At 45.0% G+C, this 27,807-nt stretch overlaps 1 protein-coding gene across 11 annotated transcripts in view; it reads left to right on the top strand.

Moving 5' to 3' along the window:
• PLEKHG1 (pleckstrin homology and RhoGEF domain containing G1) overlaps positions 1-27,807 on the top strand; it is a 229,386-nt gene that overhangs the window by 111,507 nt on the left and 90,072 nt on the right. For 2 of the 11 annotated variants that reach the window (XM_051854240.2, XM_051854241.2), the window contains one exon: positions 18,569-18,676. The exons of 7 other annotated variants lie outside the window; for them this stretch is intronic. Coding sequence is in view for 1 of the 4 variants with exons in the window: in XM_051854239.2 (XP_051710199.2) it covers positions 12,705-12,717 (13 nt within the window). In the remaining 3 variants the exon portion in view is untranslated. Of the gene's footprint in view, positions 1-5,837; positions 12,718-15,761; positions 18,677-27,807 lie in introns of those variants that run through there. 2 more of the 11 variants (XM_051854239.2, XM_070073418.1) reach the window with 2 other exon arrangements.

Genomic DNA, 27,807 nt, shown 5'->3' with positions numbered 1-27,807 from the left:
GCATAGCAATTAAGAGGGCAGGCTCTGAAATCTGATTATCTAGATTTGCATCCAGATGTCTCCACTTTGTAGCATCACACACTCAAGCAATCTTGGACTTGCTGCACATTGAGTCCTTCCATTCATAAAAGGAAGATGGTAGCAATGCTGTCCCAAGAGAGTCTTGTTTCTGAAGAGAATGAGGGAAATTAGTCTAAAGTCTAGCACAGTGCCTGGCACTTAGAAAGCACTCATGCAGATTAGCCAGTTGCATGCTTATCTCTTAAAAAAAATCATGAAAGCTTTGAAGATGGAAATTATAGGTTAAATACCTTTATTTCCTGTACTTTACCTGTATATTAAAAATGTTCCTAAATACTTGCCAAAGAAGATAATGCATAAATGATGCTGAACATTTGTATTGCTAGGAAAGCTCACATTGGAGTGTATCTCTGGATTGCATGGGAGCAGAATCTTAAAGGAATACTCAGGAACTCTTTAGGAAGGCGTGGATTGCCATTACCCATGTGGCTGTGGGAACGCATCTTAGACCTGTGATTGCTCCAGACTTCTCCATGTTAGAGGTTCTTTTAAACCTTTTGACAATTGTCTGTCTATAATGGGAAAGAAACTCATATAATTGGGTGCCTGTTAGATGCCATGTATGACCCATGGGGATGAAATATAAGTAGTAAGGTACTAGGTCCAAGACTTGAAATAAGGTATATCGTACTCCATAACTCGCCTATTGGTGTCACTAATTCAGCCATTATACTTTTAAAATTTAAATTCTCATCAGATGAGACATGAATATCTTTTTCTACTTCAAAAACACAACTGACCTTTCAAATAAATAAATACACATTTTTTTTAAATGGGACAGGCATTGTGTTGCAGTGGGTAAAACCACCATTTGGGATGTGCCTGCATCCTGTATCAGAGTGGCTGAGTTTGAGTCCTACCTCTGCTTCCAATCCAGCTTCCTGCTAATGTGCACCCTGGGAGGCAGCAGGTAATGGCTCAAGTCCTTGGGTCACTACCACCTATTTGGGAAACATGGATTGAGATCTGGGCTCCTGGCTTCCTGGCTGTTGCAGGTATTAAGAGTGAATGAGCAAATGGAAGATATCTCTCTCTGTTTCTCTCACTCTATCCCTGTGCCTGTCAAATGAATAAATAAATCTTAAAAACAAAACACATGCACACACAACTGACAACACAATGGTTGTCAAAGGCTCTGTGTATGGGCACTGGGAACCTCTCACTGTAAATACTACTTTTCTTGCTTGCATCTGCAAAAATCAATCTCATAAGCACCCAGGAATGTGTTTTGCTCTTCATGGTTTTCCCTCTTCCTGGGTAGGCCTGTAGCTGAGAAAATGGCCAGTGTACTTAGAGAGACATCAAGCCGCCAGGTTTCCAGTCTCATGATAAGAAAACCACGCTGTGCCTTCCTCGCCTTACCTCGCTCCTTCCCAGAACTTCGTTCAAAATGAAAGCAGGTCAGGATACAGGTAGCCCACCCTGGGATCTTAGATTTTGACTCAGTCGGTACTTAAAGCATAATTTTATTCTATCAGAAGAGCTCTGTTTTACTTAAAGAACAACTTCTTTATAATATTTTTAAGAAACTGGTCTAGAAAATGTCAGGGTTTTGATAAAATTTTACTTGACTTGCGGGGTATGGTCACATTCTTGTGGCATAGCTGTGGCTCTCTAACCTGGCAAGGCCTGTGCACCAGGTTAGCAGAAAGATACTTGTACACCAGCCTCGCCCTCCAGAGAACAGGTCGCTCTGCAAATAATATGTGATTCCAGGTTCACACCTTGGTTTTTGATGGCTTGCGTATTTCATGCCACTTTTCTACATAAGACAGTGTATGTACTTGGTGCCTTTGAATTTCCTAATATCTGATTATTATCTTTGACAACACAACAAAATGAATTTCAATTTTTTTTTTACTCTGGCTGTCGAGTGGAACCTTCATGCTGGTGAAGGTGGGGCATACATTTTCATGAGGAGTTTAAAAAGGACTTCAAGTGCAATGATAGCAAATATTGACTTTCTCTCAGCCCTTGAACTTCAGAGTTGAAAGTATCCTCAATAGTTGATGATCCAATTCCATTATTTACCTGTTAGGATGCTGAAAATGAATCTCAATGGACTCTTTGATGGGGGTGGGGGAAGAGATGGCAAGGATCCCACGGGCAAATCCCTAGCGCCCAACCAGCTACCTCCACCCTGGCCCAGAGGCCAGGAAAGGTTCCCCATGGAAATGCACTCTTCATGGTACCTGGTCTCTTTCCAGCAGAGATGGGCAGCATCTCGTATAAGTCTCAAGGGCCCCTCTTGTTCCTGCAGAAAAGCTCAAGTCTAGAGACAGATGTGGCTTTTCTCGTGATGGAAATACCCTGGACCCCACATGATTCCTGGCTGGTTCTAATTAGAGTCCTTTATTCCTCTTTTGGGTACCTGCTGTGAAGAGTTTGAAGTCTCCTTTATCACTGAACCCATCAAGACTTTTCCTCTTTGGGATGCTGGGATTAGGGGAGGTTGAGGGATGGATGTAGAGGGCTGGAGGCAGCCTTGACCTCCATTGGAGCAATGGTTCTCTACTTTGCACAGAATTCCAGGGTCATCAGCACCCGTCCCTGGCCCCCATCCCTGGAAATTCTGATCAGGTGTTCTTGGGCAGGGCCCGGCAGTCTGGTAGCTTGTTGAGAATCCGGCAGATGGTGGTGTTTAGCCAGGCTGGGTTACTGGAACAACATACCACAGACTGGGTGGCATAAACTCCAGGTATCTGTTTTCTCCCAGATCTGGTGGCTGGCACAGACCAGGGTGCTGGCAGGGCTGGTTTCTGGTGAGGCTGCCTTCCGTCTGTGTCCTCACCTAGCCTGCTGTGTGAAGATAAGAACAGAGCTCTGACATCTCTTCTTCTAAGGTCACCAGTCCCTTGGGACTAGAGCCACTCTGGTGACATCATTTAACCTTAATGACATCCAGGTACAGTAACTTTGGAAATTAGGGCTTGTGCATCTGATTTTCCGGAGACACAATTGAGTCCATAGCAGTGACTCAGGAGCTGTTAGATCACCCTGGAGAAAGGCTGGGTTAGAGTGTGTGCCCTCCACAGCTCATTTCATCTGTCAACGCCATTACATTAACCGATGCAATAACACATATGAATAGATAGAAATCCCCGAATGTCTGCAAAATGGGAGACAAAGTACATTTTTTTTTAAAGAAGGGAGGTGTTTTTTTTTTTTATTTATTTGACAGAATTAGTCAGAGAGACAGAGAGACAGAGAGACAGGTCTTCACTCCCCAATTGACCGCCACTGCCAGAGCTATGCCGATCCGAAGCCAGGAGCCAGGTGCTTCTTCCTGGTCTCCGATGTGGGTGCAGGCGCCCAAGGACTTGGGCCGTCCTCCACTGCCCTCCCGGGCCACAGCAGAGAGCTGGACTGGAAGAGGAGCAGCCGGAACTAGAATCCGGCACCACAGGCGGAAGATTAACCAAGTGAGCCACTGCGCCGGCCCAAAGTACATTTGGGGGAGATGCATCAGAGCACACATTTTCCTATACCGTGATTTAGCGTGTCTTCAGAGGAACTTCCTGGGAATGAGATCATGGGGGTGGGCGTTTGTTGGGGCAGGGAAGACACCCCTAGGATGCCCACACCCCATGTCAGAGTGTCTGGGTTTGTCTCCCAGCTCTGCTCCCAGTTCTAGCTCCCTGCTGGTGCACCCCCTGGGAGGCAGCAGGTGCTGACTCAAGTACTTGGGTCGCTGCCACCCCCAGGGGAGCCCCAGATGGAGTTCCTGGCTCCTGGCTTCTGCCTGCCTCCAGCCCAGGCTGTTGAGAAAATCTGGGGAGTGAACCAGCAAATGAGATTTCTCTTCTTCTCTCCACCTTTGAAAGAAACAAAATGGATGAATACGAATTATAAAGTGAAAGGATGGAGTGGGGTTTTTCCGAATAGAAAAGACTCCCTACCTACCCTAACACTTTCTTGGCCATGGGATTTTGCAGGAGGCTGCCTGGGGTCCCTGAATCCAGCCCTGGCTCGGCTCCTCCCTGCGAAGGAGGCCCCTCGGAGATGGGAGGTGGGTGCAAGCGGGTGGGCGCCCGGGCCATCGTGGAAGTGGAGAGGCAGCCTGAGGGCTGCTAGACTGGCCTGGTCCGGCTCCTCTGCGGTCGCTTTTTCCCTGAGGGGAGCTTTAAGCCTTTAGCTTTGTCCTCCACATCAACATTGGGAGAAAGTGGTTGGTTTTGTTTTTCCGCCCTTCCACTGGGAAGATCTCACAAAGCAGAGGCCCCTGTCTGTTGGATGTTTTGTCTCCAGGGTTCTGAAAGAAAGAAACGCTGGTATGGTATGCCGGGGCTGGGGGTGGCTTTTCTCCTTTCCAAAAAAAAAACGCTGAAGATTAACCCGCGCCTGCAGCCTGGGTCATCTGCCATCGGTATGAGGGACATATGTGCACAGCCGAGTTTGCAGACCGCTGTGCCCACAAATCCAGTTTCACAGTTTTTTGTTTTCGTGAAGCCAGTCTCCGATTCTAAGCCTTCTGTCTTATTTATTTGGGTTTTTTGTATAAATTTAGTTTACTTATTTGAAAGACAGAGAGAGAAAAACAGAATTCTCTTATCCACTGGTTCTATCCCCAAATGCCCACAACAGCCAGGCCTGGACCAGGCCAACAGAGGCTGGAACTCAACTAGGGTCTCCCCAAGACTGGCAGGGATCCAAGTACTGGAGCCGTCACCTGCTACCTCCCAGGATGCAAATTAGCAGGACATAGGAAGCAGGGTTAGCCAGGACTTGAACCCAGGAACTGGACATGGGTTCTGAGTGTCCCAAATGATTATCCTAACCATAGCACCAAATGTTCACTCCTTTTTTAAAAAAGGCCATGAAAAAACTAGTATCTATGACTTTAGGACATAGTGTCTAAATGTTGGCATTTGAAGTGGATCTTGGCTTATGTCTCAGAAGAGCATCAAAAGCAGGAAGGCAGGTGCATGGCAGAAGCCCCGAGTGCTGCCAGCGGTTCCGTCTGTCATTCTTTGGAGGTGTGGTTTGGTCTGATGCTCTGAGACTTTTAAATGTCAAAAACTGTGGCACCTTCATCTGAGTGTTGAGTTTGACAGGGTTACCAATTAAACTGCTTCCTGTATCTTAATTCTTTCATAGAACACCTGGGCAAATTCTGTGTTTTATTGAAATGTAGATTTGTAAAAGAACTGGTAGGATGAGAGACCTTGAGGAACATAAAGAATAGGAGAAAGAAACCAAGAGTTCCTGAGCCTAAAGGGTAAAGACAATTCCGATTTCCTGACCTGCCAGGAGTAGTCTCCCACCCCTCCCCTGGGACGAGTCTTCCCTCTCCCTCACCGGATCTTTCCATGTGGAAGATGGGTCTTACAGCACTGCTTTTTTCTTGCTTCCAGTAATGAACGTCGAGTGATATTTTTAGTTTTAGTTTCATACGGCTTACAAATTGGAGTGAAATAAATTATTCTTGCCATTATGTATAATGGGCAGTGTCTAAATGTGTCCACGGGTATAGTGCAGAGTCATACCTCAAGGGCCAGACAGATCATGGAGAGGAGTAGAGGAGGAGAGTATCGTGCTAAAGGGAGTGGTGGGGACTGTGGTGAAGTGAGCAAGCTAGGCTCTGCCCATTGGTGCTGAGTGCAAATGTTAGCCTACTGGTAAATGATGTTTATTCTTTTTTTCTGATTAGGTCTCTCAAGCCCCCCCCCAAAAAAACTTTTTATGCAAAATATCCTAAGTGTTTTACCTGATTCATCAATTTAAAGAAATTTAAAGGAAGCATTGACCAAAAAACAAGTCTGTCTAGCCATTCTCTGCCTGTCTAGCCTCAGTTCATGACTCCTGGGGAAGTCTGGCTCAGGACAAACCTTAGTAGCCCCAGGAGTACAGGTGAAGTTACTTTAACAGGGCAGACTTTGCCTTATCGTTCATCCTTTGCCACCAGCACGAAGATGGGCTCTCACTTTCTTTGCTCTGCTCCTGGGCAGTGCCTCCTGATTTCCTGCTGTCTGCCTGCCCCTTCCCCACCCTTACCCCAGACTGCTGATCCTCCAGGGACACCTGCCCTGAGACCTTCAGAGCTCCCATGCTCCCTGGGGGAGTTCCTCCATGGTGCCCACACTGCTGAAATGCACCACCACTCTCCTCTTTAAGAGGGTCCAGCTCCACAGCTAAGTTGCCTCAGATGTTATCATCGTTCTAGCTCCTGCTTTTTCTTTTTTTTGCCAGCCAGTCTATTCTTTGTTAGGGCACTCACGGGCTGCCCATAAGATGGTGAGGCCAGGATGAGGGCCAGCCACAAGCGAGATCAGACACCAGAACTTCTCCAGACCCGCAAGCTTTGCCCATCCTTCTAGTCTTCCAACCCTTCTTCTCCGCCGAGACTATCCCTACTATCAGCTCCCTTACCCCAGCCTCACCCTCAACTACCCGCACAGAATCTATAACGCATGCCTGAAAAATATCTGGATCTTTTTCCAGGAGCCGTCTTAGCCAGTCCCCTTATAAATCATCTTCAGTCAGCCAGTCAATCAAAGCAGGTCAGCCAGGTTGGAGGGCAACTTCCCAGTCTTCCAGGCTCAACCCAACCTCTATTAAGGTTTACCTAGGACAGCCCCTGTACAGTGAATGTGTTCTAACCATTGTATCTACATGCAAACTTAAGGGATAAGAGCTCCTGGCATAGTTTAGAACAAGCCACACTCTACATTAGTTGTGTGTTATAATGGTATGTAAGTTTTGTAGTTGTACAGATACTCAGCTGCTGCGAGAATATTCCAGTGGTATCTTAGATCAGGTAGCCAACAGCTTATAACCGCCTCCTTGTGGTACAATGGGCTGCTGCTTAATCAGCTTTCCAGCTCCAGAATGTGATTTTGCAGGAGTGGAGATGATACCAATGAGTCAGCAAAGGGCATGATTTGAGTGCTAGACGAGAGTCTCCTAGTAGATGATGATGATGCTGAAAAGTGTTGTAGGGAGTTTTTCTATTGATAATTTGAATGGAGATGTCTGCCATAAATTTGGCCATGTATGGAATTATAGGTGATTTCAAGCCATTCCCTTTTTACAAAGACCGCATACTCCCATTTTTGCCCCAATTCTGACTCTCATGGTTGTATGAAAGCAGCCTAGACTATCATATGGAACCACGTTTAAGACCCTCAACTTCAGGACCTCAGGAGAGACTGTCTGCAGAGTTAAGAAGCGGTCACAGTATTGACATGTCATCCCAAATCACAACATCTTGGGATTGTAGACTTGGAAAGTTCTAAGTGTCGGAAACTCCAGAGTTCTAGTCCTACTAGTCGAAAATGGGAGATGCATGGCCAAGATGACGATGCTGTCCAGAAGAGCTGAGATCCCACAAATCTCAACTCTGGTTCTTGTGTCCTTTCCATACGTCCATTTAGAAGCAGTAAATGATGGCTTAGATTGAATAGAGTAAGTTCAGCTTTGGGAGGGTTTTTATTGTTAAATCACTAGGATCATCACCAACAGTCATTGTGAAAACCTAATTCCTCGACACTCTGAGAGCACCTTAATTCACTGGGTTTGCCTTGTTGTTACACCCTAATGTATAGAGACTTCTAAATAGGTGTCTTATGTCTGGAGTCATATTGGCAACTGGGTGCTTGTTCCTGGCAGTCTCATGGGGCTCCTCAGGACAGGCAGCCACTGGTCCTGGGAAACACGCAGGCTCAAATGCACCTGGTCAGTACAAGCATCAAGACAAACTGAGTGCAGTGACCACCATGCCCTCCCTCCTATCTGTCCTTCAGTGACCCATCTTTTAGAGCTCCTTTGATGTTTATTTGAATGTGATTATACCTAGATGACATGCTAGGCAGGGAAGTTTACATTGTGATTTACTCTAACCACACCTTATAAGGATCCAGTCCAAGTAATTAGGCAACAGCAGAGTCATGGTTACAGCTTGAGCAGCTCTGCCCAGTGTCTGCAGGAGGAAAGAAAGCAGAGAAGAGAGGAAACTGGTGTGTACAGATTAAAGGGTGGCTCGCCCCTGAGTACAGCAGGAAAGAAGACAATTTCTAGAAGGGACATTGTCATGGCAAACATAGCACTTGTGGTATGTTACAGCATATCTGCAAACATTTCTCAGAAAAAATCAGTCAAGGTTGTATGGTCAGCGTGGGTACAATGCCAGGTGTACCAGCAGCCTATGCCTACAGAAGTAAAACAGCCTGTACTCTCTTTTCCTTCTACCTAACTTGCCTTCGTTGACTTTTTCTTAGCCTTCAGACATCAGTTCCCACAGCCCTTCCTCAAGGAAGCCTTCCTGGATGCCCCAGAGCAGGTTCACACTGCCTTTGCAGGCTTTCATAGTGCCTGAGCACATCTCCTGGAGCAACCAGTTCAGGTGGTCATTCTGTGTCTGCCTGGCCACACTCCATACTCTTGGAGGACAGAGTGCTATTATTACTGTACCTGAATGGATGACGTGGGAGGAGCAAAGGGAACATTTCTTTTCCAGTGGATATTTTCTAAAAATGGTAAATCTCCAGCATTTTTCACAGTAGGTAGTTGGCATGAGGGTTGTAAAGATTCTGAAAATATTTTGGTGAAAGGAGTAGGGAAGTAAGATCTCAGACACGTGCAACCACAAAGATCAACTCTCCTTTGTAGGCCCCCTTCCAGTTGAACCCTGCCTCCAGGAATCACTCAGGCAATTAATAAATATTTGAATAAAGAGGCAAACACGTATGAGAAGCCCAATAGCATCTCTCAAATAATTAAGGAATGACACCATGGAGCTGAGATGTGATTTCTCCTGTACTTTCCTATAGTGGTCCTTAAAGAACTTCAGCTCAGGAGGGAAGTGTTTGATGTAGTGGTTAGGATGCTTGAGGCACCCACATCCCATGTCAGAGTCCTTGGGTTCAAGGGTTGGCTCCACTCCTGATTCCAGGCTCCTGCTAATGTGCTCCCTGGGAGGCAGCAGGTGATTCCTCAAATAGTTAGGTTCCTACCACCCACATGGGAGAACTGTACTGAATTCCTGGCTTCCATCTTAGGCCTGGCCCAACCCTGGCTGTTGCAGACTTCTGAGGGATGAACCAGCAAATCTTGATCTCTCTCTCTTTCTTTCTCTTTCTCTCTCTCTCTTTCTCTCTTTTCTCTCTCTCTCTCTTTCTCTCTTTCTCTCTCTTTTCTCTCTCTCTTTCTCTCTTTCTCTCTTTCTCCTCTGCCTTCCAAGAAAGTACATAAATAAAAAATTTAAAGAACTCAGGTTTTATGTGAGAAAGTACCGTAAAGATTAGAACTATCTCCAAAATTGAGCAGGGATGGGATGTGTGGTTACAAACTGTATCCAAGCAGAGCCTAGACCAGATAGTGAGGTGTTGTGAGTGGTCATTCAAACCCCACATGAAGAATTATTTTAGAGCACCTGAAAACATCTTTGCAATATTTGCAGACCATGAACATAAGATTTTCATCCATCTATGCATCCTCTGTTAGAAAATAAGCTCCATAAAAGCAGACGGTTTTTATCTGCTTTCCTGGCACTGCTGTATCTTTAGTGCCTAAAAGAGTGGGTGGCACACACAGCTGCTCAGTAGCAGGTATCAAATTCAAACTATGCTTCTGGCATAAAATAGCCTAGAACAATATTTTGTTGACCTCAATCAAGCAAGTCACAAATCAAACAGGAGCCAACATCTGGCATGATAGCACCATGAAAAAGCTAGGGGCGGGGCCAGGCATTGTGGCACAGTGAGTTAAGCCTCTGCTTGTAACATCAGCATCCCAAGTCCAGGCTGCTCCATTTCTGATCCAACTTCCTACTAATGCACCTGGGAAGGCAGCAGACGATGGCCCAGATGCCTGGGCCCTTGCATCCACATGGAAGACTGGACGAAGTTCCAGGCTCCTGGCTTCCGCCTGGCCCAGCTCCAGTCATTGTGGCCATGTAGGAGGTGGACCAGCAGATGGAAGAACTGTCAGTCTGCCTTTCCAATAAATAAATAAATAAATAAATAAATTAAATAAATAAAGTCTTTAAAAAAAAAAAAAAAGCTGGGGTCAGCATTTTGACTACCTGCCATCAGTTCTTCTGGCACAAGATTCTGAAGTTAGTGTGAAATGGTGTCAACCAGGGACCTGGCAAGGAACTGAATTAGCTCAGCTGGTTCATGTGAAAGGCTCATGAAAGGTGTGGGTGTGGCTAAGGTAAGGGGGCCTAAGCTTTCACTGCTCTTGGCTGGGACATGCCAGGAGGGCCCCCAGGGGACCAGCAAACAACATAGTTAGGAAACAAAGTGAGGCCTCTGCCATGGAGGTGCTGCCTTGGATGCAGCCAGTGCTGAACACCTGTGCAGAAGAAACCCCCCATTTCCCTCCTTTCCTGCCTCATAGTCCATGAGCCACCCAGGAAGTGGGGATGCCTCATAGTATTAGTGCCGCCCCTTAGCCACCCCTGTCTGGTCACCAGCCACCCAGGAAGTGGGGATGGTGGGGGGCAGGTGAACGCCTAGGGACAAAACAGGGCTGGGGGCATATGGAGGCTGTGGAACATGTGACTTCACTTCTGTCCTAATTACACATTATACAAATTCATTCAAGAAAATGAGACCACATCCAAGTGGGTACAGAAGGAACCCACGTGTAAGCCCACCTCTCAGACTACGGCTAGTAATGTTTTGGCTTTTTCTCCTTCTTTGTCTCTTCTCCCATATGCTTGTAAGGGAGTTGATCATTTTAATTCAGAATAACCTGAAATAAATGTGGCTGCACTTGTTTCTTGACCTAGTTAAGATTAAACCTGCAGTAGAACAGAGCCCTCTTTCTCTTCCCTTTGTTCTGTTAACATAAACAAGTTGCTTCATGTACCTCTGTGGGAACTGGGAATTAGGCAAGTGCTTAGACTCACAAAAACTTGCCGCAAGTTTGACTCGGCTTGGAGACCAAGTAATTAAGTATAAGATGAAAGGTGAGTTCAACTGGGCTTACTCTTTAAGACTGGGATGGGAACTCTAAGTGAACACAGCCTAATTTAGCTGGTGTTTACTGTCAACATAAAGTTACCAGCCACTTTCAGTGTGACTGGAAGGACAGTTTGGGAATAGTGGGTAAAACAATTAAGAAAAACAGAGCAAATGCCTCTGTCCACAATCTGGGTAGTTTACAACCACAGTGTCCCACATAACTGCACAGCCCTCGTCACAGCTGTCAGTTTTTGTTTGAGGCTTGGCCAGTCCTCCTTGGTAGGAGCTCCAAGGAGGCAACGTCCATTCACTGCACCAGCGTGGAAGCTGGGGATTAGCAGGTTGCAGCAAGGGAGGTGAATAGTGTGGATGCTCTTTGTGGAAGTCCAGAGAAGGCATGAAGGGGAGAAAGGTCAGCAGGTTGTCACTGTGGGCCCTGAAGTCCTGGAAGGGAAAGATCAGACCCTTGTAGTTAGCTCAGTAATGCCAAGGATGGTGGCTCTTATGGCCTTCATTACAGTAAAAAAAAAAAAAACAAAACCAGAAATCCTGGAAAGTAACATCATCCCAGCTCATTTACCAAGGAATCCGTTCTGCTTTCCCGAAGGGCAGTGTGTCTTTGGCCCCATGCAAATGTCTGCCTGGATGGGATTGTCCCCTGACTTGGGCCAAGTACGTAGGAGCTCCAACCACCCCACTTCTGTTCCAGAACTCATATAGTCTCCCCTAAGACAAACTCATCTGTTTGTGATCACGCATCTTAGAGGTTAAGCTGTCAACCACTGTGACGTTGAATGTGGCTGTGGGAATGGGGGAGAAGCTGATTATCATGACCCTAAAGGATGATAGTTGCTGGGGGAGGGTCCCGGCCAGCCCAGAGACCCCTGTGTATTCCAACCAACTTGTGTGTCTGCCTCCAAGCTCATGGCCACTCCTGCACTGCTTTGGAGAGCTGCTCCCCACCCCGAACCCACCATCGCTGGATCTGCTGAAGGGGAAGGGGCCAGCGCTGTGACATGTGGAGCTGAGCCCTCGCCCTTGCTCCATCGCAGCCTTGGAGCTGCGTCCAGAGAAGAGGAGGAAAAACCAGCAGATGGGGTTTGCCTCTCTCCTTGCCACCACGTGCAGTTACTTAGAAAGCTCACGTAAAGGTTTTCAGCCTTGAGAGTTGTAACTCCGAAACTGGAACAGAGTCGTTAATTATTGTTTTGGGAAATACCGATGCAGGATTTCAACAGAGCATCCAAGTCCCTTCTGCAAGTTCAAGAACATTTTTAGAGTGTTTTCAAAAAAGTATAGATTGTGTTGAATGCCTTTAGTTATGAATGGATTAGATGCGTGTTATCTCCTGGAGAAGAATGTGTCTGGAAGCAGACTGCATTCTTCCAGGGATAATTCTCTCATTGTGCTTAGCACAGTGAGTCCTCCAAGGGTGTCCTTAGAGATGGGGCTTGGAGATTATTGAGAATGCAAGAGGCTATTTGTAACATATTTGCTTGCTTGATATCTAAAAATTGTTCAGTGCAGAAATAACTGACGCTTGATTTCATCATCTTTGGAAAATAAGGACTAAATATCCTAATTAAAGAACAGAATGGAAAATAGAGCTAACGATTGTGTGAGCAGCACAGAAATGAGACTACAGAGGAACTCCTGACACAGAGCAAGGTTTCGGAATCCCAGGGTGTGTGTCCCCAGGCCTTCTCGATTCGGGTCATGCAGGCTGGTGGTAGGTATGCAAGTATGATGGGAAAGTTAAGTCGTAAATGCATTGCAAGGCAGCGGGTAGAAGGGCATGTAAACAGTGCTATAAGCAATGGGTTTTGGTTTTTTTCTAAAATTCTTCTGATCCTGTGTCAGTGCCGGCATTTTAATGCAGTAGAAGATGAAAGAAACTATATTTTCAGGTAGACAATTTGAGTACTGGTAACTATTTAGTATGTATATTTTGATTCCTATTGTTAGATTCAATTCTCCAAGACTAACCAAAAATACTGTCATTTAATCTTTCCTGTACTTGAGTGCTTTTGTCTGCCTTGGACCTGTGTCTTTTGCTGAGAGTAAATACTTTGCAATTTGACACAACAAACTCACTTGTCACTAAAATTATTTTACTTGAAACTAGTTCTTAGGAAAAAAATCGGGTTAGCTTTTTTTTTTTGACAAAGTACCAATTTAAGTGTACTTCAAATAGTCCATTGAAAATAAAACTTAAAGAAAAGTTTTAGATGCAAAAAGTTTGAAATCTGTGCATAGTCTTCATTCTGTGCCTTGACTTTTTGAAGACCCTCTTAAATGCATGTACTTCAAACTTTTTGCAAAAAGAAAAACATAAATTTTAGTTCCATTTTCCACAAACTTTTGAAATTAGTGGGTGTGCTTATCTGTGGGAGCACAACTGTGTATATGTGTACATCTGTGTGTGTGTGTGTGTGTGGTTTGCTCTGTATAACAAAGCAAGGCAGAATTTGCAGTTGGTGACATTTTCTGGGTATAGAATAGGCCGCCCAGAGAAGCGAGTAAAGATTTTTTTTTATTTGACAGGTAGATTTATAGACAGTGAGAGAGAGACAGAGAGAAGGGTCTTCCTTCCGTTGGTTCACTCCCCTAATGGCTGCCACAGCCAGCGCTTCGTTGATCCGAAACCAGGAGCCGAGTGCTTCCTCCCTATCTCCCATGCGGGTGCAGGGGCCCAAGCACTTGGGCCATCCGCTGCTGCCCTCCCGGGCCACAGCAGAGAGCTGAACTGGAAGAGGAGCAACCAGGACTAGTACCAAGCGCCCCAACCGGGCCTAGAACCCAGGGTGCCAGTGCCACAGGTGGAGGATTAGCCAAGTGAGCCACGGCGTCGGCCAATGAGTATAGATTTTTTAATAGCAAGTAAAACACAGAGAGTGTTAGTCCGTTGGCTCGTACCTTGAGGAGGAAAGTCATTGTGTCCTTCTAAGGGATGTTACTGGGGCTGTGTGGCACTTTTTGGCATGTAGCTGACTTTAATGTGTATTGCTTGTATTCTGTGGTATGCTCTTAGAAAATGTAATCTCATGCTTTCTGTTTTTAAAGAAAAAAGCTCTAGTAGGTTAAAAATACATTAGAAATGTTGAGTCAGCATGCATTAGAAAACAGTTGACTTTATCCTTTGTCTTGGAAAATGCGTCATAATGGCCATATTTTAAATCACAAGGTGAATGGCCCCCTTCCCACAGTGCTTCCTCCAGCAGTTAAATTGAAATGCAATGCGCTGTGTGTGAAATATTTTTGTGTTTCTCAACACCCCTAATAATGTCTATATTGAATCTGAGAATGTAAGATTCTTTTCTAAATCTGCCTCATCTGATGTTATAAGATGAAGCCAAATCCTCCCTTGCCCCCCAGATGTGTGCACAGCTTTCCCTTCCTCCTGTCTCCATCACTGCCCAGCTCCCTGGGATTGTTGGCCAGGTGCAGAGACAGCAGAGTGTCTCCAGGAGGTGAGGACACAGGGTCCCTGGAGGGACCAGCTACCACTGCATCCCCCACTCCTGCTCCCCGGCCCTACTGGACAAACCCATGCGTCTCCTTCCAGGCTCTGGAGAGCTCCTTAGGAGGACTGACAGGCTAATCCACACCACTGTGCCATAGACTCCAGAAGGCTTCCCAGCAGGTATTAGAGTTTTGACTGATGGCTTTACCTTCAACCAAAAGGAGCCGGTGTGTAACACAGTCGGAGCATCCCCAGGCAAAAACTTGAAATGCTGCAAAGTCTGAGCTTTCTGAGCGCCATCATGATGCTGCAAGTAGGCGAGGCTACACCATACAACTCTTTTCCATGCACGAAATTATTTTACGATTATATAAAATTATTCTGTACTTTATATGTGAAAAGTAAATGAATTTTATGTTTGGACTTGGGTCCCAGCCCCAAGATATCTCATTCTGTAGATATCTCATGTCTTCCAAACTTTGAAAAAAAAAATCTAAAATCTGAAACATTTCTGGTCCCAAGCATTTCAGATAAGGGACCCTCACTTGGTAGTGAGAGTCCAGGCCCTATAGCTGACTTCTAGGAAGTGACTTTTTTTTAAATGATGGGGACTTCCTGTTCCTCCTCCAGGAAGACTGGCCTGTTTTCTCGTTTCTATAGACACATCCTAGAGATGGATTCAGTTATTTGCAAGTGATATGAGAGGTCTCTGCTTACATAAATTGACAGTGTGAGTGCAGCAGGAACTGCGGATGAACTAACAGATGGCTGTCCCATAGGACTTACTGTAGCCTGTGCTGTCACGTCAAAGCCGTGTTTTAGGACTGTCACCTGCCCAGTGGGGAAGCTTGGTAAAATGCCCACCAGCCACACTCAGAGCAGCTGTGCTTTTTCTTTACTGGTATCCTGTAGAGTGTGTCTCAGAAACGGCCTTGGAAAATCCTGTTTCGTGGGGTGGGTGTCTGGAGCAGTGATTGGAGCTCCCACCTGGGGTGCCCACATCCCCGTCAGAGTGCCTGGGGTCAAGTTCCAGCTTTGCTCTTCATTCCAGCTTCCTGCTAATGCACACCCTGGGGAGCAGCAGGTGATGGCTCAAGAGGTTGGGTCCCTGCCACCCATGTAGGTGACCTGGATTGAGTTCCTGGCTCCTGACTTTGGCCTGGCCCAGCCCTGTTGCTATGAGCATTTGGAGAGTGAATCAGTGAATGTGAACTGGCACTCTCGCTCACGCTCACTCTCTCTCTCACTCTCTCTCTTTCTCTCCCCCCCTTTCCCTTTATCCTTCTCTCCTTTCTCCCCCCCCCCTTTTTTTTTTTTTTTTTTTTTTGACAGGCAGAGTGGACAGTGAGAGAGAGACAGAGAGAAAGGTCTTCCTTTTTGCCGTTGGTTCACCCTCCAATGGCCACCACGGCCTGCACGCTGCGGCCAGCGAATTGTGCTGATCCAATGGCAGGAGCCAGGTACTTATCCTGGTCTCCCATGGGGTGCAGGGCCCAAGTACTTGGGCCATCCTCCACTGCACTCCCTGGCCACAGCAGAGAGCTGGCCTGGAAGAAGGGCAACCAGGACAGAATCCGGCGCCCCAACCAGGACTAGAACGCTGTGTGCCGGCGCCGCAAGGCGGAGGATTAGCCTAGTGAGCCGCGGCGCCGGCCCCTTTCTCCCCTTCTCTCTGTGTCTTTGCCTATCATTCAAATAAATAAAAAGCTTTTTAAAATATGTATTTGAGAGAGGTAGCATTATAGACAGAAACAGACAGAACAGTCTTCCATCTGCTGGTTCACTCCTCAAATAGCGCAACAGCTGGAGTGGGGCCAATCTGGAGGCAGGAGCTTCTTCTAGGTCTCTTACAATGGTGCAGAGGCCCAAGCACATGGGCTATTTTCTACTGCCTTCCCAGGCCATAGCAGCGAGCTGAATCAGAAGAGGGGCATCTGGGACACAAACTGGTGCCCATATGGGATGCTGGCACCACAGGCAGAGGCTTACCCTACTATGCCACAGTGCCACCCCTAAAAGTTTTTTAATTAAAAAAAAGAGTATGTTTGTTAGGTTATCCGTTTGGCTAAGAGATTAATATGCTGCTTGAGATGCCTGCCTCCCATTATCAGAGTGCCTGGATTCAAGTCCAGCTCTGTTGCTTATTCCAGCTTCCTGTTAATATATGCTCTGGGAATGTGGACAGCCCACACTGACTTCCCGGATCCTGGCTTCAACCTGGACTAGCCCTGGCTGTTGCAGACATTTGGATAATAAACCATCAGATGAGAAATTGTGTGTGTGTGTGTGTCTGTCTGTCTGTCTGTCTCTCCTTTTGCTTTTCAAATAAATAAAAACAGAAAACAATTAAAACCATGTTTCTTGGCAAAAAAAAAAAAAAAAAAAAAAAAAACTCAGATTCTTCATTAGAAGATAATAGTAGCTAACCTGAGATCTAGGGACATGCACAGAAAATCGGTGGGTAAGGGAGCAGCCAGGAGTCTGTGTGTGCTCTGCCCGCATCTGAGAGCTGAGACCCATGTACCTTCCACCACGATAGCAAATCTGCAGTGTAGGCTCCCTGCCCCCACAGCTGGCAACCCAGGGTAGGGGAATGACAACAAGAGCACAATTAAATAGGAGACTGCATGATGCTTTCTGTAGGCATCGTATACAGCTGCTTCAGAGCCCACGTGGCCGTGGAAGTCTGAACGGGAGCGGCTGGGACTGGAGCTGATTCCTGGCCCACTACAAGGGGGAGCCTCTGGCTGGGCACTGGAATGGTGGACACACAGACATCGTTTGGGGCAAGTCAGGTCGCTGTGGAGGTCACTGGGGGTGAGGGTGGGGGCTGACACAGCCCTGGGAGCCCAAGGAGCACCCTTCGTCTCTCACTGCTTTTCCAGCATCCTCCTTGCCATGACTGTCATCACACTGGTGAATTTTGTGGGGGAGAAATGATCCCATCAAGTTCTCTTCTGCCATCACATGGCTCAGTGAGGTCACTCTGTGTATGTTCAACCGTATCGGAAGGAAACAGGCATTAGAGCAAATTGTTAGTTGTTAGTTTACAATCACTTGGTAGGCATGAAAGGGACAGGCGTTCTCAGGATGCTCTGCTGATGGTATTTTCCATAACCACAAACGAGCGCTGTAAATGGAACTTCTATTTGAAGGATTTTAATCCTTTGAAAGCATTGACTTCTAGGTGTCTATACATGGCCATAAGTCAGATGTTGAGTTTTAGTTGCACGGTGCAGTGGTATCAGTTTTCAGTCGCATTTTTGTGCTTCCTCTAAAGAACTCAATATCTTTTTCAAATAGAAATCTTTTGAATCTTTAGATAAAAATAGATACAGCATTTTAAGATGGACAGGTGGCCTTAGGGAAATAAAATTTTAAAAAACCCAAACAATGTGAGGTCTTACTTACATGAAGTGTTATAGAAGTTGGATACATTCTGCCTTTCCTATTTAGTTTTTATAAATATGAAATTGTGGTACTTGGCTGTTCCCCAAAGTTTCAATTTTAGATACTTAGCTTCAGATAGATTCTTAAAAACAGGTTTTGAAAAAGTCAACCTTTAATGTACTCTCAACTTTACTCCCTTAAAACTATATTGTCTTGTTAACAGAAACTAATGATCCAAACTGGTGTTCCTCCGCCCCTCCTCCTCCGCCCCACCCCCAAACTTCACTTTAAAACTGACACTAAAGATGTGTCTGTTGGCTTTGAAACGCGCTCACAATTCAGGAAGTGAAGTTGAAAATACCAGAGCTCCCAAGAGCTTGCTTATTTTGTGAGGTTTTAATGAGAACGGTGGCCCCAGCCAGGAGGGAAAAGGCAGAGCGGCCGTAGGCGAGTGTGGGCTGCATTTGATGTTCACAAAAGAATGGAAGTGGCAGGGTGTTGCTCAGTGAAGTGTGCGTTTCCAACTCACCCACACTGCTGTCTATTGTCCTGCTTCTCAATCGAATGATGTCATGTTTCACTTGAGGCTCTCGCGGATGCTGAAGGCTGTGGTCTGCACACTAGGGGGAAAAAGGCAGCGAGAAAGTTGCCAATCAGGTTTTTGTGAAGCCTTTGTGTGTTGGGTTTTGAGAGATAAAAGCTGACTCATGCAATATTTCCGCGGAAGGCGCTGCGCGGACTGGCAAAGGCTGCCTGATTAACCTGACGGAGCACCCAGTGAGGTCACCGCATCCGCGGAAGGCAGACGATGTGCGCTGGCTTCCGTGGAGCGCAGGTAGGTGCCCGCGGGGATGTGTCCGGGGAACGGAAGCTGGGGCTAACTGGCTGCTTGGCTGCGGAGCGGCTGCACACGTCCGTGCAGCGAGAAGCTGTCGCAGGGCAGCTTCCCGGTCTTGAGCAGGGACAGAGGCTCCGCTGGAGACGGTGCAACTGCCCTGCTGCAGATGCCACCGACTCACAATGGAGTTGGTGCCCGAGATGGGTTTCCCTCTCCATCTGAACTGCAGTCTGTCTTAAAGGGTCTTTGTCTGGTTCGGTTTAGTTTAGATCTTTCCTTGATAGTAGCTTGAACTATTTGGAGAACTCACGTCCGGGACTCTCCAGAGAAATCTAAGGTCCTAACTTGCCCTGCACCTAACACTCAACATTTCAATACGCTTTCTTCTTGAGGCTCCTGCAAGCCAAGCCGGAGGGACAAAATAAACATTTGTGAAGTTTATGCTTAGCAACTGCAGGGATGAAGTTTAGTCTGGGTCCAGTGGCAACCAAAGTTGGCTAAGTAAATAGAGTTCCCATTTTTGAATATTTATTGATAAAAAATACTTTTGTTAGGGGCAATGATTAGGGGAAAGGAGGGAAGAATTGTGTTCGGTGCTGTTGACTGTTGGAATCTGATTTTATTTTGTTTTACTAATTATTTGAATTTAGTGATACTAACATTTCTGGAAGATGATATCCGGTATTACTTGCATTAATTACATGTTAAATATGAAAAAACTATTATCATTTAAAATATTTAAATATTTGATACAAATTGAGGTTATGATTTTTAATTTCCTTAGGTAACTTTTTCAGATTATAAAGGCAATACATTTATTGAACAAAAGAAATATCTACAGATAAAAATCAAAGGAAAAAACAATCCTTTCTGCTTGGTGAAATGTTAATATTTTATTATGTAGCCTTTAAGTCTTTTCTAATGTTAATAATAAAGAAGTAGCATTTTAGACTCAAACTTGGGCTCATTTTTTAAACTTGGGATCATATTATAGTTTTTTAAACCACTCATTTTACCCAACTGTATGTACTGACTGTTCTTTACTCCCTAAAGAACAGGAAATTTAATCATTATGTATTACACCTTCTGGATAGATTTATTTACTAAGATCTCCATTGTTCGGCACTTCATTTTCTCTTCTTCCTCCTCCTCTTTTTTTTTTTTTTTTTTTTTTTGAGAAAATGTGTAATGTGCTTTGTGGAGGATTATTTACGCAGAGTGCCATTGTTGGTCACTTGGCATTCTTCTCTTCTTCCTCCTCCTTTTTCTTTAAGAAAATGTTATTTTGCTGAATGCCTCCCTCCCAGCTGTGCAGAGATGTTTTTGAAACTGAGTGTGTTTGATGCACACAGAGCTTGTATATACAACTGGCATTGTTTAGGTGCTGCCTGGAGACTGCTATTTTCACACTAACAGGAAGGTGCTGTTCAGAGTGAAGTGGGATTATAGATTATTACTCAATCCACATGAAAGGCACAGTTTCTTAGCCTTTGCAAGTCAATGCTATGTTGCATCATCTCAGACCTGGCTCTTACGGGGTCACTGCTTGTGTGGGGACTTCAGCTAGGAGTGGACACTGCAGTAGTGGCAGCCAGTGATCTGCTGGTCGTGTCAGGGCTGGAGTCAGGTTAGGTGGGTGCCAGGGAGGTCCCCTAATCCAACAGCCTCACTTCCAGGCACGGAAATGAAAGATTTAGAGATCAATACAAACTTCACTGGTGCAGAGCTAGGGCGTACACGCAAACCCTCTGATGAAGGGAGAGTCTCCCATTGCAGGTGAATTGCCAGCCATTCCTCCACGTTTGTTCTCCCTATACACATTGATTAGGGTTCCGTTCATTCCCTGCCCAGCACACGCGTGCACACACACACACACACACACACACTATAGGCCCTTTTGGCACATGGTACCATGTGCTTTAGACAAGTAGCTTACGTTGAGTTCTTCATTTCCTGGCCTCTAAGTTCCTTTTCTACCCTACTATTTAGTCAGTCTATATCCAAATATAAGGAATAATGGACTAGAAGGTTCTAATTCACTGTTCATTCTTGAGAACTTTACCTAACCTCTCTGGAGTTTTCTTTTTCTTTTCTGTATATAATTTTTTAAAAGTCATATAAGAACTTTAAGGCTGCATTGGGGATTTTTTAAAGATAACTTTGATAAAAACATAGCAATTGTACAAGGAAACTTCAAAAAATTCATGGAAATAGAATTAAAAGATTTTTATTTTGGTGAAAAAATTGAAATCCATGTATACTTTTTTCTTAATATGTACTTTTCATGAACTTTTTGAAGACTGCTCACATATGCATTCAGTTTTTTGCACCAAAATTAACTTTTTTTAAAGGTTTATTTATTTTGAAAGAGTTACAGAGAAGCAGAGAAACTCCCCAGATGGCACAACTGCCAGCGCCAAGCTGGGCTGAACCCAGGAGCCAGGAGCTTCATCCAGGGCTGCCATGTGGGTGCAGAGACCCAAACACTTGGGCCATCTTCTGCTGCTTTTCCCAGGCCATTAGCAAGGAGCTGGCTTGGAAATGGAGCAGCCAGGACATGAACCCATGCCCATATGGAATGCTGGCGTCACAGGCAGAGGGGGCTTTACCCACTATGATGCATTGCCAGGCCCTAATTAATCTTTGAATTCTGTTTTCCATGAACATTCTGAAGTACCTTTGGATTATGGCAAACCTAATCTGTTATAATTATCTCTCCCTGTAAAACAAATCACCCTAAAACTCAGTGACTTGCAATAACAACAATCTAATCTCTTAAGATTCCTGAGCCAGCAATTCGGAAGAGACCTGATGGGTGGCTCTGGCTTGGGGATGCTCTGGGGCCTTCTGGGAGGCTTCTTGCTCCCAGGTCTGGTGCCTTGGCTGGGAACACTCAGGCAGCAGGGTGGGAGCAGCCAGGATGCCTGGACATCCGTCCATGTGTCAGGGTGCTCTCCCCACAAAGTTCCTCCAATACAGTTTGACAATAACTAGACTGTCATGTGGTGACCCGGCCCCTGGCCAGCCCTGGGGACTGCAAGGTTGTATCCCTCTTCATACTCTACCATACTCCAGGGCATTGGTATCAATCTCATAGTAAAGGCAGGGCCCTGCCACATCTGGGTTCCAGTGGAAAGGGGAAAAGAATGTGGCGGAACAATGTCTAAGGTCTTGAGAGGTGGATTCCTAGAGGGGCGGAGGTCATTTCCATTGGTGAGAACTTGACCACATGGCTGTATCTAAAGGCAATGGACACAGTGAAATGCACTCAGCTGAGCCTCTGTTTACTGAGGGAACAGGGATAGTACATTTGGTGGACAGCGGTTCCCTCTGTAGCATTCAGAGTGAGGAATAATTTCGTTCATGCCCCACACCAAGTCACCACAAAGCAAGCAAACAAAGTAAAAACACAGCTGCATTTGCATAAAAAGCTTAAGGAAATTTCCTTAGGTCCCCTTTCAACAAAGGGCCCCATGTCACTGCTTCGCTAAGGCAATTCATCTCGAGCCTTAGCTGCGTTCACTAGCTACTGAACCCCTCAGCTGAGGTGTTTGTACCTCTAGGTTTCCATTGATTGGGGTCCTAGTCCATTCCTGCTGCTATAACAAACTGCCATGGACCAGGCAACCTGCAAACTACAGAGCTGCACAGCTCATCTTTCTGTAGGTTGGGAAGTCCCAGAACAAGGCACCAGCAAATGGAGTGTCCGATGAGGGCCCAGTCCTAAACAGTACCGTGTACGCGTCCTCCCAAGGCAGAAGGGGCAAGCAAGCCCCCTCTGGCCTCTTTTATAAAGGCACTAACCCCATTCATGAGCACGAGCCCTCATGACCTCATCCCCTCCCAAGGCTCCACCTTCTTAGACCTTTGCCTTGGTGATGAGCCCTTGGCATATGAATTAGGGGAGGACATGACCATTTCAGAACATAGCAACCAATGCGGGAGCCAGGCGGTAAATTATCTGTGTATTTAATATCAGACTTGATAGCTTGAAGGAATCTTTGTTCCTTATTCAACCTCTCATCTCTTGTTTGAACAAAAGCCTGTTGCAGAATATCTTTTCCCATTCTTGATGTTCTTATACAAATATTTTCTTCATTAACTCTTCAGTGGTAACAACATTTTTTAAAGTGATGTTAAGCACCTTTTTTGTATACCTGGTGGCCATTTGTCCTCTGTAAAGAGATGGCTATTTGGTTACTTTGCCCATATTTTAATGAGGTTATTTGTTTTGTTTGCTGTTGGGGTTTTTATTATTATTTTTTTTTTTTTGCCAGATAGAGTTAGTGAGAGAGAGACAGAGACAGAGACAGAGAGATAGTTATAGACAGTGAGAGAGAGAGACAGAGAGAAAGGTCTTCTTCCGTTGGTTCACTCACCTGCGCTGATCCAAAGCCAGGAGCCGGGTACTTCCTCCTGATCTCCCATGCGGGTGCAGGGACCCAAGGACTTGGGCCATCCTCTGCTGCCCTCCCGGGCCACAGCAGAGAGCTGGACTAGAAGAGGAGCAACCGGGACTAGAACGCAGGGTGCTGGTGCCGCAGGCGGGGGATTAGCCAAGTGAGCCACGGCGCTGGCCTGTTTGCTATTGGGTGTAAGAGTTATTGATACAGTTTGGCTATTAACCTGTGTCAGGTATATGGTTTGCAAGTGTCTTCTCCATCCCATAGATTGTCTTTTCATTTTTGTCAGTTGTTTCCTGTGCTGTTCAGAGGCTTTGTAGTGTGATGAAGTTCACTTGTCTATTTTTGCTTTTCTTGTCTATGCTTATGGTATCATATCTAAGAAATCATTGCCAAAATCAATGTCGAGAACTTTTCCCCTCTTTTTTTTAAGATTTATTTATTTATTTATTTAAGAGTCAGAGTTAGAGAGGGAGAAACAGAGAGAGACATCTTCCATCTGCTGGTTCACTCCAGCAAGAGCTGAAGCTGGGCCAATCTGAAGCCAGAAGCCAGGAGCTTCCTCTGGGTCTCCCACACGGGAGAAGCACGTGGGCCATCCTCCACTGCTTTCCCAGGCCATAGCAGCGAGCTGGATCAGAAGAGGAGCAGCCGGGACTCAAACTGAGATGCTGGGGCCGCAGCATTGGCCCTTTCCCCTCTATTTTTTTCTAGAAGTTTTACAGGTTCAGTTCTTATGTTTAAGTATTTAATTTGAGTTATTTTTTATATGGTATAAAATAAGTAAGGGTCTGTCTTCATTCTTGGCTTATGGATTTAAGGAAAATTAGTAGATACATACAGTGGATTATTCAGCTGGCACAAAAGAAGGAAATCCTGCCCACTAGGGCAACATGGATGAACCTGGAGAGGACATTATGCTGGGTGAAATAAGCCAGAGACAAGAGGGCAAATGTTCCACAATCCCACGTATGTGAGGAATCAAAAGTAGTCAAACTCAGAAGAATAGAGTCAAACAGTGGTCAGAGAAGTATCGGCAAAAGATAGAAACATTCAGTCCTACGAGATGAGTAAGTCCTAGAGATCTGCACAGTGTCTTGCTTATAGGCAACAATACTGTACTGTATATTTTAAAACTTGCTAAGAGTATAGCTCTTATGTTGTATTCTTGTGACAAAGTAACAGTGGTAAAGAAGGCAGAAGGACCCTTCTGGAGGTCATGGGTATATTCACGGCATAGACTGGTGACGGCTTCATGGGCATGTATTCATCTCCAGATCCATCTGCTTATGCACAACTGCTTGTAAATCATACCTCAATAAAATAAAAAAATGCCTTTTTAACTACTTATTTTGGAAAATTTTTAAATCTGCAGTAAAAAAAAAAAATCAGAGATAGTGCCAAGTTCTCATATGACTTTTACCCAAATTCCCCTAATGTTAACATCTTGTGTAATCATAGTACCTTGGTCAAAACCAAGAAATTAATGTGGTAACAAGATTTTTTACTTCTTTATCACCAAGTAGCTACTAATAATCATGAAACTCATGTTCTCTTAATTGAATGTGCTGAACACTCAAAAAAAAATTGATGGAGGACAGCACTGCGGCTCACTAGGCTAATCCTCCACCTGTGGCACCGGCACTCTGGGTTCTAGTCCTGGTCGGGGCACTAGATTCTGTCCCGGTTGCTCCTCTTCCAGTCCAGCTCTCTTCTGTGGCCCAGGAGTGCAGTGGAGGATGGTCCAGGTCCTTGGGCCCTGCACCTGCATGGGAGACCAGGAGGAGGCACCTGGCTCCTGACTTTGGATCGGCGCAGCACCGGCCATGGTAGCCATTTGGGGGGTGAACCAACAGAAGATCTTTGTCTCTGTCTCTCTCACTGCCTAACTCTGCCTGTCAAAAAAAAAAAAAAAAGATGGAAAATCGTACCTAGCCCTGTCGTTAAAGCAGCCGTCAAGTTGGTATTTTAGAAAACCAAGGAGTGAAGACTCATGTTGCTATGGAGTGGCTTTTAACTATTGAGTTATCCAGTATGTCAGCAGTATTAGTGAGAAGGATGCATCTCAAAGATTTGATGTTGTCTCTGGAATATATAAATGTGTGTTTTTTTAACTTTGACTCTTAAATTTGCTTTAAATCACAAACTTGGTTGTTTGCAACTTTGAGCCTCTGCCAGAGTCTAGCTCCTTATTAAATGAACTTTGTGGGCTGATAGAATAATTTCTTGCTTATACTTTAGTTTTTCTGCATCCTTCTCCCCTGGGAGTAACAGGGAACTCTGAAATCCTAGTTATTCGTTGGTACTGAGCACAGCTCATTCTCTTGATTTCCATGATCACCCTGCCAAGGAACTCAGACTAGGTATTTGCTGTCTAGAATAGCAATGAGCAGAATCTGAAAGTCCTGCGCATGGCTGTGCCCCTGCTGTGAGAAGCCTTCCTGCCTGGCCTTGGAAGGGTCTCCCTGGGAGATGTGACAGGGAGTTGTGGGCGGTGGAACCCATCAGACCCTGCCTTCCAATCATAAACATGGTCACAGGGAGCCATGGAAAATTTTGCAGCAAACCTAAATCAACCTGAAAAATCAGTTAGAGCCAGGAAGGGTTGCTTTGGATTCTGGCAGTGACATTCCAAAGGAGAGCAATTAAAATAATGGAAGTTGGATAGCAAAGGAAGAAAAGCCAAAGAATTTGAAATCTTTCACATAGGAAAAAATTAGGAAGAGGGACTTACAAAATAAGATGTGTGGAAGCTCTCCATCATTACTTCCATTCTATCGAGGGGGACACAAAAGGAATATTTTATTTTGGTGGCTTCTAGGCTAACCAGGACTTCTAGTTGTAAGAAAGAGATGCCAAGGCCCCTGCCCAGGTGCTTCTACCCCACCCCCTCCAGGTCCATCCCCCATCCTCACAGTGGGTGGAACCGGCTAATTTTAGGGTAAATTTGTGGTCATAAGATCCACCTGATATTGGCCATTAGGCCTGTTTATCAAGAAGTTCTCAGACATTGTTATATTATTAGCCCTATGTTTGGGATTTGGGAAGAGAGAGAGATGTTAGGAGAAGGGAAGCAGGAAATTTTCCAAATGTTAATACCACCTGCCACCACTTTTCACTCAAGGCAGAGGCAAAAGGTTTCATACTGTACAGTTTTCTGAGTATTTCATCACAGAAAATCAGTTACCTTGACATTTACTACACAGAGGTTATCTTCCAACTGTTTTTGCAAATTCATAATATAAATAGGCTTCAAAAAGTTTGGGGAAAAATGAAATTAAAAGTTATTTTGGTTCAAAAACAAACCTATGCTTAGTTTGTTCAGAATGTGCATTTTTCCAGTATTTGAAGATTCCTCATACTGTGTACTAGTGAATGAAGTAAAAACAAAAAAGACAAACTGAGCTGCATGAATCTTTCCTATTCTCTATTATTTTAACAAAGATTGATAAGGTAAATTTAAAACATGAAAAATAATGCATTTCAAGATCAGCTTTATCCAACTGACATATATATGCCATATATGCAATGTTTAAGATAAACTTTTAAAATATTTATTTATTTATTTGAAAGGCAGAGGGACAGAGAAGAGAGAGAAGGGGGGGGGATAGAGAGAGAGGGAGAAAGAGAGGGCTTCTCCATCTACTGGCTCATGCCCTAAATGGCACTAGCAGATGGGGCTGGGCCAGGCCAAAGTCAAGAGCCAGGAACTCCATCCAGGTCTCCTACATGGCTGAAAGGGATCCGAGGACTTGGGCCACCATCTGCTTCCCTAGTGCATTAGCAGGGAGCTGGATTGGAAGCGGCGTACCTGGGACTTGAACTTGCACTCCGATATGCAATGTGGGCATTAGGAGCAACAGCTTAACCTGCTGTGCCACAACAACCACCCCGTATATGTGATGTTTAATTTTCTAGTAATCATATTTTAACAAGCAATATGAAACTAGTACAAATAATAAGTTTGTTACTATTCCAGAATATTATTTCAACATGTCATTAACATGAGCATTATTAACATATTTTATACATTTTTTTACAAAGCTATTTAAATCAAGTGTGTGTTTGACACAGCACATTTCGGTTCAGACTGGCCACATCTTAAATGCTCCATAGCCACATGTGGCCAATGGCTACTGTGTTCTAAGATACATGTTCATCGTTGGTGAGTTGTATCAGAAAAAATAGACCAGACAGGGTGAAAATCTTCAACTCTTCTGAGGGAGGTGAGAACAAGGCTAGACAGTTCTTATGAGGTACATTTCCTTAGATGTGAAAACTGTAATTATTGTCTAAGCAATGAATCAACATAAAAAATGTTATCCATTAGCAAATGCACTCTCATATTACCTGCTATTATACAGCCTGACTTTAAATGTTTCACTTGTGTCATTGGTAATTTTGAAAAGTAATTCATATAGGCTAGCAGGCTTAGCTCATTGCTCTAGACACCAAATATCTGAAACCTTTTGTTTACATAGAGTGCCTGGTTGGCTGCTCTCTCAGTGGTTTCAAGCATGTGGCCTGGTATGGACATAAAAGCCTTCCTTGGCACACTGCCAACTTCAAGCTGCTACTTAAGACTTGCACAGAAAGGGGTACCAGCCTGGCCCCAGTTTCTCATCCCACTTCTTCCCACCTTAGAAGTGATTTGAAAGGCTTCCCCAGGCACATTAGCAGGGAACTGGATCAGAAGCAGCTGGGCGTCAAACCTAGGCTCTGATA

Source organism: Oryctolagus cuniculus, chromosome 5, assembly GCF_964237555.1.
Source record: "Oryctolagus cuniculus chromosome 5, mOryCun1.1, whole genome shotgun sequence".
Lineage (NCBI taxonomy): Eukaryota > Metazoa > Chordata > Mammalia > Lagomorpha > Leporidae > Oryctolagus > Oryctolagus cuniculus.
Note: the sequence above shows the minus strand (reverse complement) of the source record. Positions and strands in the feature narration are given on the sequence as shown.